General features: G+C 31.7%; 1 protein-coding gene and 1 long non-coding RNA gene across 4 annotated transcripts in view; both read right to left on the bottom strand.

Moving 5' to 3' along the window:
- LOC134724804 (furin-like protease 1) overlaps window positions 1–21,890 on the bottom strand; it is a 65,307-nt gene that overhangs the window by 9,339 nt on the left and 34,078 nt on the right. For 2 of the 3 annotated variants that reach the window (XM_063588064.1, XM_063588065.1), the window contains 6 exons: window positions 17,143–17,315; window positions 13,704–13,830; window positions 11,598–11,698; window positions 9,120–9,220; window positions 3,598–3,710; window positions 3,031–3,148 (listed from right to left, as the gene is read on the bottom strand). In XM_063588064.1, coding sequence (XP_063444134.1) covers window positions 3,031–3,148; window positions 3,598–3,710; window positions 9,120–9,220; window positions 11,598–11,698; window positions 13,704–13,830; window positions 17,143–17,315 — 733 coding nt within the window. The remainder of the gene's footprint in view (window positions 1–3,030; window positions 3,149–3,597; window positions 3,711–9,119; window positions 9,221–11,597; window positions 11,699–13,703; window positions 13,831–17,142; window positions 17,316–21,890) is intronic. The other variant, XM_063588066.1, reaches the window with a different exon arrangement.
- On the bottom strand, window positions 15,120–15,653 carry LOC134726911 (uncharacterized). Its single transcript, XR_010108673.1, has 2 exons — window positions 15,559–15,653; window positions 15,120–15,297 (listed from the first exon to the last, which is right to left on the bottom strand). It is a non-coding gene; the product is annotated as an uncharacterized LOC134726911 (long non-coding RNA).

The raw sequence follows: 21,890 nt of genomic DNA on the forward strand, positions 1-21,890 counted from the left end.
AATGGTCAAATTTCCATTTCTTCCATGAAATGGTGGAATCATAATGAATCATAATTCTGCTCTTTTTTGCTTTTTTAGGTTTATCTCTATCCACTATAGTCTTTGAAAAAAAAATGGGTACATTTGTAAAAGACATCACTTAGACATTGTTAGAGGAAATGACTCCAATAAGGCCATCTTGATTTATCAGTAGATCTTATTGTGCCTAGCATCTATGCAAATTACAATTCTCTCTATATGTTATGGTTTCTGCAAAAAATGTAAAAATAGGTGAAAACCATCGTTCAAGGCAATATCTCCTAAAAAGGGTAATTTGACGATTTTGACCATTTGACTACATCGTAGATCTTATTTTGCTGAACATATTTATTTTAACGTTTTTGTCTATCTATGATGTGGGTAAAATACGTCTTTCATGGGCAATAACTCATATAAAGGGTCAATTGACAACTTTCCCCATTTTGACTTATTTGTAGATCTTATTTTACTTAACATATTATTATCGAAATATTCTCTCTAACCACCATGACTACTATATAGGTTCCGCAAAAAATGCAAAAAGGGTCAAAATCATCATTCAAAGGCAATATCGCCTATAAGAGGTCAATTAACGATTTCTGCTATGCTGACTTATTTATAATTCTTATTTTTCTTGCCATTTTAACCGTTTAAAATTTCACTTTATCTGTTACAGCTGTTTTCAAGGTTAAAACCTCGAAATTTTCCAAACAAAATACTTTTCTATGACAATTACTCAAAAATGGGTTGTTCAGGTAAAGTTTGTTGACATTTGGCCCAGTAGTTTTAGAGGTGAAGATTTTTCTTAAAGTTTATCATGTTTATGACGACGTTTCAACTGGATCCTTGTGCATCTTCTACAAGGGCCACTCTCCAACATCTTTTTGGTTGATTATTTTTACTATTTTACAGTTTCTCTCTATCTTCTATATGTTTTGCCACAAATGAAAAAAGGGTTAAAATTGTCATTTAAGGGCAATAACTCCTATCAGGAATCGACTGGCAATTTCGGCTATGTTGACCATTTTTGTTGTTAACAGTTTTTCTTTATTCACCAGGTTATCACAAAAAAAGGAAAAAATGGTAAAAATCATCTTGAAAGGAATGACTGACAATTTCGGCCCGTTGACGTATTCGTTAAATAATGTCCTGCTCATCATTTCTGTTTTTAAAGTTTCTATCTATCTATTATAGTTTTCAAAATACATTGTAATAGGCAAAAACGCAAAAAACTTGGTAACAATCGTCATTTAAGGGCAATTACTCCTTTAACACACTGTTTAAGGAATTACTGACAATTTGGGCCATGTTGACTTGCTTGAAGATCTTGTCTTGCTGATAGTGTTTTTTTTATTTTCCATCAATCTATTGTTTAAGTTTACCAAATAATAGGCAAAAACGAAAAAAATGGTAAAAATTGACCAACGGTTTTGCAATTATTTTCGTTTGTCGATCCTGTCCTGTCCTGAGAATCGTTTTTACTATCTAAAGTTTATCTCTGTCTGGTATAGTTCCAAAATTATAGACAATAACACAACAAATTGGTAAAAATCGTCATGCTATTTAAGGTTTCTGTGTATGTATTATAGTTTTCAATATAATTGGAATAAACGCAAAAATTGGCAAACATTGTCATTGGTCGATACCGCTGCTGAAGGACTTCAGTCCCAGGGGGTTTCATCAGCTCAGTAGTCAGTACTATGATACTATGGTACTGACATGATTTTTAACAAGCTCGTCTTAAATTTACAGTTTATAAATTTTTAAATGATTAAGAAATTAAGGTTTCAACTCCCTCAGCATTTGGTCAGGCAAAGTTAGATGGATTTGGCTATTATTTTTATGTTTTTTTTTGTCATCAAGCTCTTCAGCTGTATCGGTTCTACTACATCTTTTGCGATCAAATATTCGGCTTCGGGGGTTCCTGATGAAGGTAAACCAAGAAAAGAGTTTTGGACGCATGAAATTTATATGTGTTGCTTTCATTTTTTACTATATGAATTCGTCTGACATTTCTGATGTAAAAGCTCGGTAGGGACAATTACACTAGACGATAATGATGGAACCAATCACTTAGGGCCCCACCTGAGTTAACAAGTAAATTGTGATGCAAATAAGAAATCAGGGTTATCTTGTGTAAATATAGCTTATACCCATGGAAGGCAGACTGTTTCTGATGCACCAATAATTCAACCCAATGCTCCTAGGGGTTTTAAAGAAAGAGAAAGCAGAAACATTTTGTGTACATATGCACAGGGATAGCTAAGTTGATTTAAGTTTTTGAACATGACTTTCACTGTAAGATTGTCTTCATTTACATAAGTTGTTGTTGTGGTGAATAATCATGCCAAGTGTCATTACCCAACTTCAAGGGATTTGAAAGTTAGAGAGCGGAAACAATTTGTGACAAACGGATGCTCAGGGACGCTGATTACTAAAGGTTTCCACTGATTAGTCAGTGGAACATTATGATACTAACATGTATACAACTAGTTGAAAGTTTAACTTTAAGTTAATATATAAAAACAGTTAGTCTTCAGTTTCAATGACTGTCGTACGAAGGACACTGTTATTTTAATTTGACTGCGAGATGTGTGATTAAATGTTTAGGTCCATTTGTTTCATCTAGGTTATCAAAATTTAAGTAGTCCTTGTTTATAGTTTTCATTCTTTTAAATAGGTCTTTCTATTTTCTCTATTTAATTTTGGCAATTTAGGAAGAAATGTATATAAATTTATTAGGCACCTGATAAAAACATACAGATACATTACAGTACCCATTAGAATTTTAAATTTACCATTTTTTAAACTCATAATCAGTATCTGCACTTAAACGTCCTACACAGAGTCTGAAACTATACTCGCAAGATTTATAAATATGTGTATTTTGAAAACATTTAAGTGAGAAACAGACTTGTTAAGCGAACAACTCTTCAACAAAGTTTATGACAAAATAAACAGTAGTGAAGAGTACATGAAAGCTCCAGAAGCTGGATTGTTACTGATACATACGGGTTACGATGGGGATTGATTGCATTACAGCTCTCCTTTACTGGTACATTGTTCCAACCACGACTCCGTTTAACAAGTGCTCCCATATCCAGCAAGCCAAATCCAAAATATGAAGAAACTACAAAATAGACAGTTTCTACAAGATATATTTACAACATAATTAGTTTTGGGAAAGTATTTGTTTACTTTTTAATATCAAATTTTACAGGATGGACATTTGTTTGGGCATATGTCTGCATAAAGTGATCTGAGAAAAAAAAAAAAAAAAAAAAAAAAAAAAAAAGTAACACAAAAAGTGTACTTTTGAAAATCTTTTGAAAATCAAGAAATAAAGATGTTGGGAAATTCTGAAAGCAGTCATATATATTACCAAAATCATACATTGATTGATTCAGATTATAAACATTATTTACCGATGTCTCACTTACTGTATGACTTTTTCAGTTTATGAAATTGTTTTTATTTGTTTTTATTTTTTTTCTTCCTTGCTATCTGGTTGGAAGGTTTTAACAATTTGACTTGAAGCAAAAGAAATTAAAAAAAGATATGGCCTTAATCTACATATACCTGATAAGTTTGCTGCATTCTTAATGAAATAGTTTCCTTGTTTAAATTCAGGCAGATCACCCCTAGATGTTAAAACCAGAAGGTGCATCACATCACGATATGATAGCTTTGGACTAAAAAATAATTATATATAATAATGATAGCATGCAACTTAAATATAAATTATAAAGTAACATGAATAACCAGTGGTGGCATTATTTGGTAAGACCATAATTATTTTCTAACCAAGAATATGTAATACAGAACAGTTGAATGGATAATATAATAAGAGGCTCCTTAGCAGCCTAAATCGATTACCTGAAATATTTATTCTTTTATTGCTAAAGAAAAGATAACTTCTGTCAAATTAAGCTACATATTTTTTTTATTTTGATGAATCCCCTACAGGTTCAAGATATATTGTTTTGAAGTTTTAGAGAATATTTTGCTGATTTATCAATCGGAATGAACAATTTCCTCTCGTGGCCATGTTTAACATCTGAATATAACCATTTCAGGACTTTTTTTCGGGGTTTTCCATACATCATGCCTGGAAGGGTTCACAGAAGATGAATAAGTGATTGTTCACAGAGTTTTAATACCATTTAGGCCATCAAAACTACAGTGTTTGCTATCAATTACTATCAACAAGGTTCCTTTGTTGAGTGTCATAAAATCATCAATCCCTGCAATTTTGATGGATTCAGTCGAGGATTATGCCAGGCAATGGCCTAAGCGCGAGAAGGAAGACGTATACACTCTATCCGAATGGATAAAGGCAGTGAGGTCCTTAATACAAATCAGAATTAAGAAACTGAATGGGTCCATCAATGCCCATGCTACGTCAATTTTTAAAGACCCAAATGTTGCTAAACACCTATCCGACCTCCATGATAAATATGTTGTTGTCCCCGCAGACAAAGCCCCAAATAACATCGTTTTTGTCTGTAAAAGTCATTACATTAATTGCTTGATAAACGAATTAGGTATAGAAAATTCACTTGGAAACTCAACATATACCCTCATGACACTTACCAAAGAGGAAATCCTGGATGATCATAGGTCTGGTCTTTGTTCCTTTGGTATTTCAACCAAAGATGAAGAACTGGATCTTCCATCACTGTATTGGATACCTAAACTACATAAGTGTCCTTACAAACAGCGGTATATTGCTGGGTCTTCCAAGTGCTCCACAAAACCTCTTTCTAAATTATTAACATCAATTTTATCAGCAATCAAAGACGGGCTTCAAAGTTATTGTGAAACTGCCTATTCTAGAGGTGGCGTGAATCAGATGTGGATACTTAAAAATTCCAAAGATCTTTTAGAGTACATACAATCTAACTCTCTTTCATCTTGTAACAGTATTAAAACATTTGACTTCTCTACTCTTTACACAAGTATTCCACATTCCAAACTTAAAGACAAATTAAAAGAGTTGGTATTACTTTGCTTCATAAAAAAGAATGGCCAACGTAGATACAAGTATCTTGTCTTAGGGAGGGATAAATCCTACTTTGTAAAGAATCACTCTGATTCAAACAAAAAATTCTCTGAAACCGATATTATCAAGATGCTTGATTTCTTGATTGACAACATATTTGTTACGTTCGGAGGACGTGTTATTCAACAGACTGTCGGCATCCCAATGGGAACAAACTGTGCCCCTCTACTTGCTGACTTGTTTCTTTATTATTATGAGGCTGACTTCATGCAGGAACTTCTTAGGAAGAAAGATAAGAAGTTAGCAATATCCTTTAACTCTACTTTCCGCTATATAGATGACGTTCTTTCACTAAACAATTCAAAATTTGGTGACTATGTGGAACGCATCTATCCCATCGAATTGGAGATAAAGGATACTACAGATACAGTTAAGTCAGCTTCATGTCTTGACTTACATCTAGAAATTGACAATGAGGGTCGGTTGAAGACAAAACTTTACGACAAAAGAGATGATTTCAGCTTTCCAATTGTGAACTTTCCATTTCTAAGTAGCAACATTCCAGCAGCACCTGCATACGGGGTATATATCTCTCAATTGATACGATATTCCCGTGCTTGCATTTCCTATCATGATTTTCTTGATAGAAGGTTACTGCTCACAAGGAAGCTATTAAATCAAGAGTTCCAAATGGTGAAGTTGAAATCATCCCTTCGTAAATTTTTCGGACGCCATCACGAGTTGGTTGACCGTTATGGAATAACCATTTCACAAATGATATCGGATTTGTTCCTCACGTCGTTACTACAATCCCCTTCCCTTTCATGAATTTGACCTACCGAATTAGACTATTTACCGGATTTGTAATCACATGAGCAACACGACGGGTGCCGCATGTGGAGCAGGATCTGCTTACCCTTCCGGAGCACATGAGATCACCCCTAGTTTTTGGTGGGGTTCGTGTTGTTTATTCTTTAGTTTTCTATGCTGTGTCATGTGTACTATTGTTTTTCTGTTTGTCTTTTTCATTTTTAACCATGGCGTTGTCAGTTTGTTTAAGATTTATGAGTTTGACTGTCCCTTTGGTATCTTTCGTCCCTCTTTCAAAACATTTCTACGTGTTGTTTCAGGTAAAATTTTTGAAAATTTGCCAATCAGAAGCAACCATTGCTTCTAGAGGCCATTTTACATTTAATCAGAACTAAAAGTAAAAAAGAATTCATTTCAGCGCAACATGAGCGAATCTAAAATAAAAAAAATCTGCAGGGAGTAAAAGAGATGGCTGCAGTAAGTTAACTACAGTTTTTGTATAGTACATTTGTAGAAGTGCAACTTTCTGCAGTCAATCGGATCCTAATTTATTGTGCCTTTTCTTGAGTATCTTCTAACATTTTCGAACAAGTACTTCTATTGCGAAAAGATGTACTTCTACATTGTAGAAACTGCTAAAACATTTTTTAATTTTCTTTTTTAATTTTTTCTAAACAGTCACCAAATATTTTAACATGGTAAAACTTTATTTCCTATTGCAATTGTTTAGAACCTTGAACAATTTTAACAGTTGTTGATAATTCAAAAAATAAAAATAATACTAGTAATTAAACTAACATTTAAAGGCAATATTAAAAAAAGAAAACTATTTAATAATTCTATATTCTAAAGGCATCTTTATATATTTTTACACTATAAACCACATATGATTGATCTAGTTTATTACTAATTGAGGTCAAGATAAGATGAATGTGTAAGCGGATATGTACAATTTACAAGCATTCTTTATACAGCATAAAATTTATCAGTTACTTAAATTATCTGTGAAATAGACCTGCACATGTATGTTGACCAATGAACCGTGAAAAAGGAGACAAGGTCAAGTGAACACCAGATGAACATGTACACTCATTCTATACACATACTGATAATTGGCTTTTCACTTTTAAGTATCTGAGATTTGACCTAATCACGAAAATATCAGAACGATGGAAGAACCATGAAAATGAGATCAAGGTCAGATCACTGTGTCAGACAGACATATGTACCTTACAATCATTGAATACACAAAATGTAGTTGACTTATTTCTTAAAGTATCTAAAAAAATGGACCTAATCAAGAAAAAAAACCATTTAACAATGAAAACGGGATCAAAATAAAATAAACGTGTCAGATGGTCACCTTACAATAATTCTATACACTGAACATAGTTGACCTATTATTTACAGTATCTTAAACTGACCTTTGTACCATAAACATTTCAAAGACAAATACACCTTGAAAATTAGATAACGGTCAGATGGACATATAGTTGTGTAAATCCTTATACTTGGTTCAAAGATGTCTTATTGGCTATTATACCATATATCCTTAGTTTTATCTGTTTACCTTGCAATGATTCTATATTCCATATATAGTTGTCGTATTACTCATAATAACTGAAAAAAATCACATGATATAAATATCTATTTAGTTTCTTAAGTTGTCATTGATTCATGAAAATTAGGTCAGGGACAATGAACATATGCAAGAAACAAATTTTAGACTATTAGGCATCAGCATACTGTGGACTATCCAGCGTTTTATCTTCTGAAATATGATATCTTATACAAAACTCTAACACTGCAGGTGCTGGATTAGCGTTTGTCTCGCATTCTGTTACTTTTGTCGGAGATGGGACAAACACGTATATTTGTTCCGCTAACAGAAGTTCCACTGGAAACTTTGTTAGAAACAATGCCATGCTATCTGTTCATGTTGGAACACATATTCAATAACCTTTATTCCGCTAGGAACAAATACTGTAATATTTGTTCCAGTTGAAATAATATTTCATAATATTTCTTCCATCTCGAACTTATAATTTGAGGAACTTATAGTTCTTGAAATGTTCACAATTTGTTCAATTGAGAGATTATTATCAATTTTAAGTAATATTATTTCATTAACCTTTGATATTTGTTTTTTGGTTTAAATTATTTTAATAGTTCACATCCAATTCCAAAATGTTCCATATATTTCATAAGACTAGACTAGTTTTGTTTTAGCAAACATTCGATTAAAACACAATTGGCAAAATTATTTGTATTCTATAAAGAAATCAATAAGATTACAAGTTTAAAGTTCGTTTGACGAACTTTTGACAACTTATTCAAAAACATGTTGCTAAATTAACATCTGTTTAACATATCAGCAATTTGCCGTTTCAGAACCTTTGCGTTCTGGGTAATATTTCAAAACCATACTTCAAAACGTTGTGATTGGTTAATAACGTCCACAACAATGGAAGTTCAACCAATAGCTTAACGTTATTTTCATTTTCAAATTGGTGTACTTACAATGAAACTACCTATAATCCTTTAGATTCTGATACAGCAAATTACGTACAAGGAAAGACATCGAGGAATATTAAGTTGTCCATCAATATGAATCCAAAGACAATTTCTTAGGAAATCCTTTCGATTACAAGTTGGTAGGTGCTTGTCCTTTTTAAAGTACAGACATTGTCTAATAATCATTTGTTTAACATACTTAAAAGTAATTTATGCTATATAAACACATATCACAGTTGAAAGCAGATGGTTACCACAGAAAATCTAATTGAAATTAACTTCTTAACAGTGATTCCTCAACCTAAGCTAGTATCAATAAAAATATCAAACCTCACATGCAAAATCTTATTTTTCTGTCTGTATTTATATCACTGGTGATCATGCAAAAGTATACCTCAAAATGTCAAATAAATGTAGTATTCAAGTTGTCATATTACCGTGAAGGATTCAGAAGTCTCCTTGGACCAGATAAAGTAATTGCATACTGCTTTTCACTTAGCAATCAATAACTAGTATTAAGGGAAAACTGGCAGAATAATATGAACAGGATAGTTTAAAGGCCAATATGTTGTTCAATATTGGAACCCATACTAAATGCAGATATGTCTTTATTTTCCTTTAAATGACATAGATTAATGACCCAACTATTTCGTGATACGACAGATGAAACAAAGGTATTCATAACTCCTTGTGGATCCTCACTTGAAGCATATCATAAAAAGATTAGACAATTCAGCACAGAGAATTTATTGCTGTGATCTACAAACAGACTTACTTGGCACTGAAAGCCAGTGCTACTGCTCCTGACACCATTGGTACAGCTGCTGAGTTATGATTAAAATATCCTGTCGATTTGTTCCCTACATCAGTAGTTACCTAAACAATTAATAAATTCATATCTGTTATATGTATAAATGGTCAACCCCATTTTCACTGAGTAATTAATGAGTAATTTATTATCAATCTGAGTTTCATTCTGTTATACCATCCTCTTTTCTGGTGTAACTTAAAGGAGCTTGTAGTACAATATACTGTTATATGATTCTCCCACTTGAGGTCAAAACTAAAGTGCTTGAATCTGTTCAGCTCTAATTGATTTCACCTAGAGCTAAATGATTTTGAACGAACTGATATTGCTAGCTTAGGTACATTTGTACCCAATCTCCATTTTAATATTTTCTAAACAGTTTTCAAAAAAATCAAAACTAAATTATGCGACTGTCATTCAAGTGATAGGTTTAGCTAGCTAAAAAACCAGGTTTAATCCACCATTTTCTACATGAGGAAATGCCTGTACCAAGTCAGGAATATGAGAACTGTTTTCATTCGTTTGATGTGTTTGAGCTTTTGAGTATATTTTTTTTCTCACGTGATTTTCCCATTTGATGAAAGACTTTCCCTTTGAATTTTCCTTAGAGTTCGGTATTTTTGCTATTTTACTTTTTAAGTAGTTGCAACAACATTAAGGGGGTTCGCAGTTCTAAATCATTTATATAGGATTTCTCTATATTTTTCTATAAATAAACTTTATCTTATAGTTAATAGAAAAATAAAATAAAAAAATGGGGTCACCGTTCATTTGCGCTCACAGTCTGCCTTCGAAAGAAGCATAAAAGTGTTTTTTTTTCTGTTGAACTAATAGGAGAAATAAAGGTAATATCGCAATTAAAAAATGAAATTTATTACAGAAATCGCTCAAATTTTACAATAATTTAGTTTCAGTACATCATATATCGAAATTATATTAAAAAATATAGGTCACCGATGAGTTTAAAGAGATATTTCAATTTTAAAGCCAAAAAATGGCATTTTTTCACCAAAGGGAGATAATTTGGAATTTTTTCAATGATGTTTACATTTTAAAAGTCATCTGGGGCCAACACGCATATCACCTTTTTTAATTATTTTTATGAACTCACTAGGTAACCCGAGGATATAAAGGGTAATTACGAAAATTACCTCATAGAATATTGTATTTTATGATGTGTTATATTGCCTTCGGATAGAAAGTTAAATGCATCTCTAACATCACTAGTTATTCCTGCTTTCTATCCAGTTTAAGATGAATATCTTTAGAAAAAAAAAATTGTATGATTTCCCTTCAAGTGTATTCTGAATTAGTTATACTCAAGCGTTTGTCATAAACTTAAAGGATTGGTTGATTGTTGTTTGCTTTATATCTAGTTGCAACTTTTTCATGAATAGTCAGGTTGATGATATTTAATTTGCCAATTGGACATCTATCCACCAAAAGACCAAAGGACAAGAATTTTTTTGTCACATACCTCAAATATACATTTTTTCATAGATATAGAAGCTCCCCTTTTGTCATGTTCGTAATATGCATTAGCAAGTTTCCATTTAGCATGCTGTATTATGATTCTGTGCTTTGACTGATCATGAGGCGAATAAGAAACTGACAAGTATGGCAAAACAGAAAAAAACGAGGAAATACAAATAAGTTCATAAAAAACCACCATGACTACATAGAAAACTATAGACTGAGAAATGTATCATATTTTATCATATAAATGTCTTTTTTAGTCATATAAATGTCTTTTTTAGTCATATAAATGTCTTTTTTAGTCATATAAATGTCTTTTTTTGTCATATAAATGTCTCATATTTTATCATATACATGTCTTTTTCTTTTATCATATAAATGTCTTCTATTTTGTCATATAAATGTCTTTTTTTTTTGTGATATAAATGTCTTTTTTTTGTCATATAAATGTCTTTTTTTAGTCATATAAATGTCGTTTTTTGGTCATATAAATGTCTTTTTTTTTCATATAAATGTCTTTTTTTTGGTCATATAAATGTCGTTTTTTGGTCATATAAATGTCTTTTTTTTGTCATATAAATGTCTTTTTTTTTGTCATATATATGTCTCATTTTTGATCATATACATGTCTTTTTTTATCATATAAATGTCTTTTTTTGGTCATATAAATGTCTTTTTTAGTCATATAAATGTCTTTTATTTTGTCATATAAATACCTTTTTTTTGTCATATAAATGTCTTTTTTAGTCATATAAATGTCTTTTTTTGTCATATAAATGTCTCATATTTTATCATATAAATGTCTCATATTTTATCATATAAATGTCTCATATTTTATCATATAAATGTCTTTTTTTTATCATATAAATGTCTTTTATTTTGTCATATAAATGTCTTTTTTTGTCATACAAATGTCTCATTTTTTATCATACCACATCTCAATAGTTTTATAATTTATATTCTACATACTATTTCGTGATGTTTGGCTCCACCCTTTGCAGTGAAAGCAGCTACCATCATTGCACTGCAGGCTTCTCCATTTGGAACCTTACTTAAATCATTCTGAATTCCTGAAATTATATAGTTACTTACTAGTAAACCAATTTATTTCGTGGATACTTTAATTTGAGTTTAGCCCTTTCTAGCCACTTTTGCATCGATTTTATTTGCGATTTCTAATTTTCTTGATATATTTATATAAGGAAAGACAAACATTTTTCTCAAGTTATTTTTCTACTCGGGAAAGTCGCGAACATCAACTGCTTTCCAATATAAGTTGGTTTACAGAACCCTGGTGTTCTCAAAATAAGATGAACTCAGCTGCGAAAATAGCTTATCCGGCACATATATATGCAAAGCATAAACCCGACTTGTCAAAAAATCTTTGAAAATATATTATTTAGACATTTTGATGAAAGTTTGGTCCATAGTAGTGGCTATGCTGATTCAGCGTAAAAGAACATATTGTTGTTTAAACAAAACATATTGTCTGAATGTCAGGGGTCTATTATAGATATATTAAAATCTGATATCCCATGGATGATTTCATGTATGTTTTGTTAAATACAAATATGGTTTCATCAAAACTGACATACTTTGATGTATTTTCATATAAGGGATATGTAAATAGGAATTGTTCAACAAGTTGCACATTGTATTCACATGCATTTCTGTACAGCTAGACCTCTCAAGGTATCCCGCTTCACGCATACGTAATGTATAACGTAACAGTTTTCTGATGACAAAGTATGTAATATATTGGGTGCATGGTTTTTATAAAAATAAATTATTTGTTTGATTCAAATTTCATTGAAAAAAAAATGATCTGTTTCAGAAGGAAAGTGAAAAAAATAGTATATTTCCATTGTCAATAAGAGAGAACAAAATACAAAAGTAAATGTTTGTTTCTGTATGTTTTTGAAAGAAGAGTTTTTGTTTTTATTAAAGCCGAACAAATTATTTGTTCAAAGAAGAAAAACGCTTTTCGTCCGATATAGTCTTTTTCCTGCAGATACTATTAAATTTCTTCTGAAATATTCATTATAAAATTGACGTTCAAAATATCTAGTTTTATGTACGCTTAACCCTCATCTGGCCTACATTGACTTTCAACTACATGTAATCAAAACCTGATTTAAATTACGTGTAAACATTGGTTTATAATCAATAGGAACCTAGTATAGTTTAGCCTATATGTTGAGAACACAAGCACCACACCGAGTTTAACTCAAAGGGAACACAGCCTAAGATATACAAGCTTCATGTAGATAAAATAAATCATGTATGAATAATTGTAGTAGACCTGTCCAATAGAAATGTTATATCATTAATAACATATCCTTTTGAAACAGTCTTCTATACACAGGATTTTGTGAAATCACTATTTAAATCAAAAATGCAATTTTACAGTGCTTTTTACGTGCAGTTTAGATATTTATGAATATATTTCTCTGTATTTTTAATTGATTGTATCTAATAAAGTCTCTTAAAGTATAAATGCAACTAACATTATTTTTGTTGGTATATATTCAGATGCATTTCTACAAGATCTAAATGCCTATATAATTTCATAAAAACCCGAAGGACTGCCCAGTTACTCAGGTTTAGCCTTAAACTGTAAAACACAATTTTTAATATGTTTCACTAAAACAAATAGTAATGCATCAAAAACAAAGTATAAATAAAACCCTATGCTTATTTTATATCAATTAAATGTGAATCTGTCTAGCAACAACATGATCTGTTTTTTTACAAAAATCTGTGAATTGTTAAATATTGTGAAACACTGGTTTTAAATAGAAATTAAGAATATTTTTCTCAATTGTACGTGCTTTTATTTACAACAAATATGATATAAAGAAAAATCATTGAAATTCTGTTTAGAAGTTAATAGATATAAATTCATTATTTTTTGTTTGTTTTTGTTTAAGTTTAACATATATATGGAACCTGTATGCAAAATCTAGTAAAACCTTTTGCATCAGAGGTTGTTGTAACTTGATCTTAATGTGATCAATTATGATGGTTGCAGCTGCTTATTATATTCTGATACCTATTAAAACTTAAATAATATACCTGCTACTGAAATAACATATCTATTAGTAACTAGTCTGTCAAAAGCACAGCTGTCATGACTTATTTTTGTTTCATCACCACTGTTTCCTGTAGCAAAAACAAACACAGATCCAAGACCTCCCCTGCCCTGAAAGTTGAATAAAAATAGTTAATTTAATAATATATATATATATATATAACTAACATACAACTTAAATAAGCAAAACACACACAGAATAAACACATTTAAGACAACAATTTTGCAAATTTGTGCTGTTTCAATGGTTACGGTGGTCATTTAAAAAAATCTAAAGTCAAAAGGCACATCTACGGATTCAAGTTAGCATTTATATAAAGTTTCATTAAGTTTGGAGCATTTTTTTTTTTTTTGCATTGTTTCCGTGGTAACGGGAGCCTTTTGGAAAATTTCAAAAACAGATACCACATTAGCACATGACATGGTACATTTCAGTAAAGCTTCACTGGATTTGATCTTATATTCTTTGAAAAAATGATACTTTAATGTGTTTTCCAATAGGGTTCTATGTAAATCTTTCCCCCTGTTTCCATGGCAATGGTAGCTATTTTAGAATTTCTAAATATTGTCGGTGCTTTCAAACATAACAGGCAACATTTCCGTACAGTTTCTTTCGGTTTGGTTTTATAATAAAATATTTTCTTTTTTACATTTTTGCAGTTTCCATGGTAACAGTGGCGATTTAAAAAAAATCCCAACGAAGTTTTGTATACACTCTAAAAATTGTGTTTAGAGCCTAAACACTTTCCTAAACACATTTGTGAAACCGATTTTTGACATGTTTTAAATCTAAACATGTTTAATATTTAATATGCTTACAGCCTAAACGTGTCAAGCTTTAACGTGCTTAGACTGTAAACATGTTTAGATGTAAAGTGCTAAGACTAGAAACATGTTTTGCTAAAAAGTGCTTAGACTGTAAACATGTTTAGATGTAAAGTGTTGTATCTGAAAACATGTTTAGCTCTGAAGTGTTTTGTCAGGAAACACGTTTAGTTGTGAAGTGTTTTGAATGTAAACATGTTTAGACCATAAAGGGTCGTGAAGAAACATGTTTATCGTTTTAGTGCGATAAGCCGTTACTTCATTAGACCCCAAATAAACTCATATTCCGGATGGCTAGACTGTAACACGTATGATAGCTCTCAATACTATATGTTTTCATACCATCACAAAAGAAGCAAAACGCATCAAACTAAGAAACTGGAATTCCAAATCAAATTGATTGTGACTAAAACCTTTTCAATCTGAATGAGTATTTTCTTTAATTGACATTCGACTATTGCATTTTTTCTTCATTTCAAATATTCATTAAACAGTCTAGAATTTTTGAAATGAAATTTTTATTATACTAATTCCAGGATTAAAAACAAAATTACAACATATGAAACAAAGGAATGTATGTAATTGTTTATTTCCAGTTAATCATTGAACACAATCAAATATAAAATCATAAATTCATATCAACGTACATATACATAATATTGACCAATCAAAACAATTTGAAAATGTCCTGTTTTCATTTTACCAGTCAATAAGAGCTTCTCCTTTCTTAGTACCCAACTGCTGGTCACTGGCCTGAAAGATAGAAATATATAATTGAGAAGCAACTAAGAAAAAATAATCTAAAAATATAAGTATACGAACTAAAACACCAAAAAGTAAATGTATGATTTAAAATCAAGATAACAACATTAGAACCGTGATATAAAAGCATAAATGTAGTACTGATAAGTCAATTGATATTTTTAATACAAAACTTCTTTTCATGCTAAATATCATTCATTTGATCAAATATATATTGACATTTTTAAAATCAAATACACTTCGGATTCTTACCTAGCAATATAGTTGCTACTGTGCATTATTTCCTCTTTTAGCATGTCAAGACAAATGATTTATTCTGAAATAAAACAATACATATCAATAAAAATATAAGAAAGCAAAACCGCTTATAATTATTGAAGAAAAACAAGCATCTTTTTATTTATTTCAGCAAGTGTTGATTGTGAATTTATGAAGTGCTTACTAAAACAATGAACTCGATATGACACTGGTTTTGCGAATGATGCACTCGGCAGATTCCGTTTAATTCCCTTCATGTTGCATTATAATCTGCCGAGGAGTATACCAAATGAAAATTGTCCTCACAAACTCCTTTCCAAGAATATATACATATAAAATAGTAAGTACTAGCTTGCATGATAAAACAACTCTTATCCATCACAAGATAGTTTGAACACTAAAAGCTTTTACAAGCACTTGTTTCGTGGGATGGCTCCCCCTTTTTCTTCTCCTGCATTGACTATACGGTAAGTGTACTTGTAAATAATACTTATAACTGTCAATTATCATTTAAAATTGGCAGTACAAAATAAAAATCAGTATAATTATAACTCCTTACCTTTCTGAAACAGTTAAGTTACGATCAGATATGGTCAGAAGTAAACAACGTGGCCTTGTGACTTCGGGTTCTTTGTTCCTTCTTCCCGCTCAAAAAATAACACGTGGTATGCATGCCGTCTTCGGCCTAAATTTGTTGTTATTCTAAACGTGTTTAGGAAAGTGTCTAAATATTGGAAGTGCTTAGAATTGCAACACGTTTAGCTTCATATACTTGACGATGTAGCTAAACATGTTTAGCACAACAACATGTGTATTGCGAAGTGCTGACAGCCTAAACATGTTTAGTGCGAAGTGCTGAGAGCCAAAACATGTTTAGTTTTTAATGTTTAGAAATTAAACACTTTCCTCAGCACATAAGTCTTGCAACACGTTTAAATTTTAAGCACTATTTTTACAGTGTATCTACATATGGTGGTCCTGGTTATGGTAAACATCTATTCAGATTGGTCCACTTATCTCTGAGAAAAGTCGCGGACGAAAAAAGGTGGAAGAAAAATAATAATACTAAATAAATGGAGGAAAAGCATTGTCACCCGACATTCGTTCGGGTTGACATAATTATAATAAGAAGAAACGGGACAAAAACAACTTTCGGTTTTAGCGACTTAATAATACTACTAAGAACTGTTTTGTTAGGGAGACTTAATTTTCACACATGTAGCATGTATGAAAAAGGGAGACATCAAAACATGAGAATTTCGGAAAGCTTAATAACGAATTATTGTTTATCATCTTCTAAAGAATCTATATTCCGATTTTGTTACACCGTATCACGATGCTCATGCGAATTATTTTATAAATCTACAAGAGGCATGGAAATCAGTGTCACGGTTGCACTCATTGAAGATTGAAGAGAAAAAAAGTGCCCGTAAGAGCCTAGGAATTCTTGAAAGCAGGAGCTTGGACAAACGTTATAAGGACAATATGTAACTGATATTTTTCAAAGCTAATGCCAATAATCTTATGATACCAGAAAAGTAATACCTATATAAAATTCTTTAAAGGGGAGATAATTACCAAAGTAGTTCCCTTTATGAATGCATCCTCCTGATTCTTTTCTAATTTATATGTTTTAGTGCCAGTATGGAAATTAGCAAAACTACAGGAGTAAATATCAATAATATCCATACGATGAAAGAATACTGCCACATCAAACGTCTCCCAAACAGCTGTGGAAGCTATCTTTAAATCTAAAAAGGAAAACAAAAAATTAAAGTACTCTATATTAGAAAATTTTCGCATGTGTTAAATTTTCGCTATGGACATGTTCCCATTTAATTTACCCTACAAGAAGATTTCACTGTCCATTTTAATGCATCGTACAATGCCATTAAACGCAAATAATGAAGATATCACTGCCCCTTCTAAGGTCGAGACCAAAAACTAAACATGACGTGCAAATAACCTGATATACGTACATGGAAATTATATTTCTGTACCTATATCAGACATTGTCAGACAAAAACACTTATTTTTTAATTCCCTTCGTCAAACGAACATACATTATGTATGTTCTAATCTTTATGATTTATAGTATAGAAACAATAAACCAGCGAATGACCCATCTAATTATTATCTCATAAATAACTAAAACACCAGGTTTTAGGTCTTGTCAGGCACGATGACCATTCTCTTTAATCAACCATTGTAATTTAAAGCAATCAATGATATATTTATAAGCATTACTCAAAGTCCATAAACAGAATAAGTCCTCTGTTGAAATTTAAGAACAATGTTGAGCTGAACAATCTAAAAAAGACAAGCATTTGCTACTATTTTAGAATACATATCTACATAAGTAAAGGTAACGAAAATACGTGTATACTGGCGACTTCTTCACTCATAAATAACTATAACACCAGTGTTATATCTTGTTAGGCAAGATGACCATTCTCGAGTGAACAAAGAAAGAAATTGCCGGAAGAAATCTTATATATCTAAAGATTTTGAAACTAGTAAGTGTTTTTTTTAAAATCATCACTAATGTAACTTACTTCCGCGATAACAGTCTTCAACCTTCCGTGAGACTCTACTAATCTGTCTGATACACCAGTGTTGCAGCGGCTGAGCAACCGCCTTCTCTAAAACTATGCGTTGATCTTAAACTATTTCTGACAAAGCGCTATTTACTATCACTCTAGTTCTAGTATATGATAGTTTCAGTTGTTTTTACTCTTACAATAAGATAAAGCTCTAAACACAAAATTATCTGAAGACATGTCTATTTGAGCAACATCTAAATAATCATTCAAAATTTTAACAGGACAGTGCACTTGGTCAAGTTAAGCTATTAAAACGTTGTTTTTTGTTTCCTTTTCGGTAACATTTTCTATACTACTCTCAATAGAAAATATCAATATGATCATCTCCGAATGTAAAGTGTTTTGCTGTACCTTACAAATTTCGAAAAAGCTAGAAAACACATAGCTAATAAGCAAAGTTTTTTAGAGAATTATTGTTATCGCCAAATTTCAAAAAAAGTCTATATTTGCGTGACAGACTATCATCATCAATGAGTAATCTAATTTCTCTGAACCAAGAACATCCAATATCTTAAATCTGCAAAAATAACAAAGAAAATCATTAAAAAAAGTTGCTTGTAAACGAACAGCTAAAAGTCTACCCTTACATTTTCCGTTCGCAAAAATTGAATTCAGATTGTTTCCTGCTACAAAAATTATGTCTACCTCGTGAAATTTAAACATATTTGATCTGTGTTCTGAATTTTCATCAAATTTCAATGGTCAATAAGGAGAAGACGGACAAATAGGAACTACAATAGTTTCTTCTGCTTGTATCTAACCAAGTGGTTTATGCATTTACAAACTAAAGACACTGGTGGTACTATACGATTGTTTGCATAAATTTCTATCTCTCTCTGATTAGAACAACATTTTGTGCAAAATTTTAGATGAATTTTGTATGTAACCAGCGGCGCCCGTATCGCTTGCGTCTGTGAAAACATGAAAACTTTAAATATTCTTTACCAGATCCACAGCTTTTAAAAAAGGCAAATTCTCTCTACAGAAAATAAATTAATAATACAATCAGGATATTTTCCGATGTTTGATCCCAATGGTCTCTCATATTAAAAACTGCAAAAATGAATCAAGTCATGATCTGAGTACAATTCCTACAGCTAGTGGCAAAGCAATTAACTAACCGCAGATTTTGGCCAAATGGCGTACCTTAACCCTGTAACTAGATTCAAGTATAAAAGATACTAAATTCAATATGTCAGCTATTTTTCTCTGAGGAATTTCTAACTTGCAAGTAATTAAATTCCACAAAGTAAACCTTACATTCAACACGCTGTAAATTTAACCATACACACTTAATTTTATTTTGGGACAAAAACAGAATCATTCAAGTCTGTTTTGATTCTTTTACCGTGCTTTTCACAAAGTTCATATTTTTCTTGAACTCCAAAACCGTCGTCTAAGTAGACAAATACCTTTATGCTAGATTTACGCCAGTACTAGACCAATTGTCTAACAGCTTTAGTAAAACTATAACCACGAGAGCTTCAACCAAATGGCAATACAGTAAACACATAAAATTGTAAGTATCATGTTCTCCTTTCCACAAAAAACCTAAATACTTTTAATGTGGCTCAAACATTTATTCAAATAATGGTATCCTGACTTTAAATAAAAAAACACACTCCTAACAATTCAAAGTAACATATTGTGACAAAGTTCTCCAATCTTCAAATTTGACTTTGTGAAAAACAACCTGTATATTTACATGTCTAAGGTCTCAACTCAATCTCTGTTTACCTTTACCATTAACTGAAACGGTTAAAGGGTTAACAACATGTGGCCCAATCGGTACCCGTTTTACTAATTCGCTTGATAAAAGCTTCTCAACATGTTCAATTGGATTTGACACAAGATCTGCATGCTCTAACATTGTCTAATGCAGATTTATTATTTTCAAGATATGTGTTTTCATGTTCTTTTAACAAAGGTATTTTGTAACCATTTTCGCTAACATCAACAATAAAACTAGATGCATTAATACTTTTCCAAAAGATTTTTTATATCAATATCAGATTAAACCTTTTCATATTTAAAATAAGATTGAGAAACATTTTGTACCTGCAAAGAGTCCGTATGAGCGCTGAAGTCTTTACGAAGTTTCTCTGGGAGCTCCAAATCCAGTCTTGGTGTCTTCTTTACACTCTAAAGCCCAGTGTCCAAATAATCTACACCTGTAACACATATCTCCTTCTCTGGACCTTTTGACCTGGTTTTGTAGCCAGGTCTGCTCCCACGAAAAGGCGGCATGCTAACAGAAATGGGGATTGCGTTTTGAGCAGTCTATGAATTTGAACCTGATGCTTGAACGGGTTTTTGCGCACGTTCTACTTCTTGGCCACAGACTTTACGGTATTTAGCTTTTTCATGGCACGATTGTCTGCTGTCCTTATCTTCTTTTCATCCTCAGAATGGCTGGTTAGATCATCAGATATATATTCTTGTACGAAAATCGAACCTTTCTACTTATCTGCAATTCTTATGAGCTTGTTTCTTTTCGTCAAAGTGTTGAGTGCCTCTATTAAGATGGTCTCCGCTTTATTAGACTTATTCCTCCTTAAATAAGCACACGCCCTCTCTATCAAACCTTGCAAATCATCATTAAGCTCGTACTGTAAATAATGTCCCTTGAATTTAAAGGAATTTTCCGCCTTTTTTGCTTTCTTCTCTTAATTTTGCGTAGTATTTGTGAAAGAAGTTTCAATGCTAGATAACCTATTGTCCATATAAGTCTTTAGGAGCGAAAACAAATCAGCGTTCGTCATGTCGTGAGAATTTCTCTAGTGCTGTTCACCTAATGTTTCCTCCTCAATATCAGACATTATCAACGTAACTACTATGGCAGACTTCGTAAAAAACAGCTTACAAAAATACGTATATACTGGCGAATAGTCAACACCCTTGTCGATAATTTCAATTTTTTTTTAAAAACCGGTTAGAATTCTATTGATATTATAATAGAATTATCATACGATAAAATTCATCCGCCACCTACATAAATACATGTCTTGAACACATGTACAATTTAAGAAGATGACTTAACAGACTCAGTGGTTTTGTTAATATATGTTCACCTGGATTGCAGAGTGTCATATATTTATTCTCTGTCTACATGTAAGTCAAACCAAAGACTTCAAAACTGGTATTTTCCACTTTTCCGGCGAAAAAATGACATTAAAGAGCAAAGAATGGTTGAGTAAGTTGGCCTAGTACAAATGAGGGTACCAATAGGGGTTTATTTTTGGAAGTTTAAATTTCGCAACTTCTGGTGCAAGCCCGTTTGCAAGGTCCAAATTTTGCTTTTTCCTGTCAGACATTCTTTATAAAACAACTAGATGGGGTATGATTGCCAATGAGACAACTATCCAACAGAGTCCAAATAACGTAGATTTAAGCAAATATAGATCACCGTACGACCTTCAACAATGAGCAAGAGTCATACTGTAAAGTTAGCTTTAAAGGGCACGACAGAACAAAATGTGAAACAATTCAAACGAAAAAAAACAATGACCTGAGTTATGACAAAACAGATAACGAAAAACAGATATAGCAGACAGCAACCAACAATTACCACTGAATTAGATGCTCCTGATTACGGACACTTACAAAGTGCTCAACCCTCGCCTAGCTTGGGAAAATGGTTTTACAGTACAACATATTAAAGAACAAACTGTAAAATCCATTGGACTAACCAGACCAGCACGACACAAAAAAAACCAACTAATA

This window comes from Mytilus trossulus, chromosome 7 (assembly GCF_036588685.1).
Source record: "Mytilus trossulus isolate FHL-02 chromosome 7, PNRI_Mtr1.1.1.hap1, whole genome shotgun sequence".
Lineage (NCBI taxonomy): Eukaryota > Metazoa > Mollusca > Bivalvia > Mytilida > Mytilidae > Mytilus > Mytilus trossulus.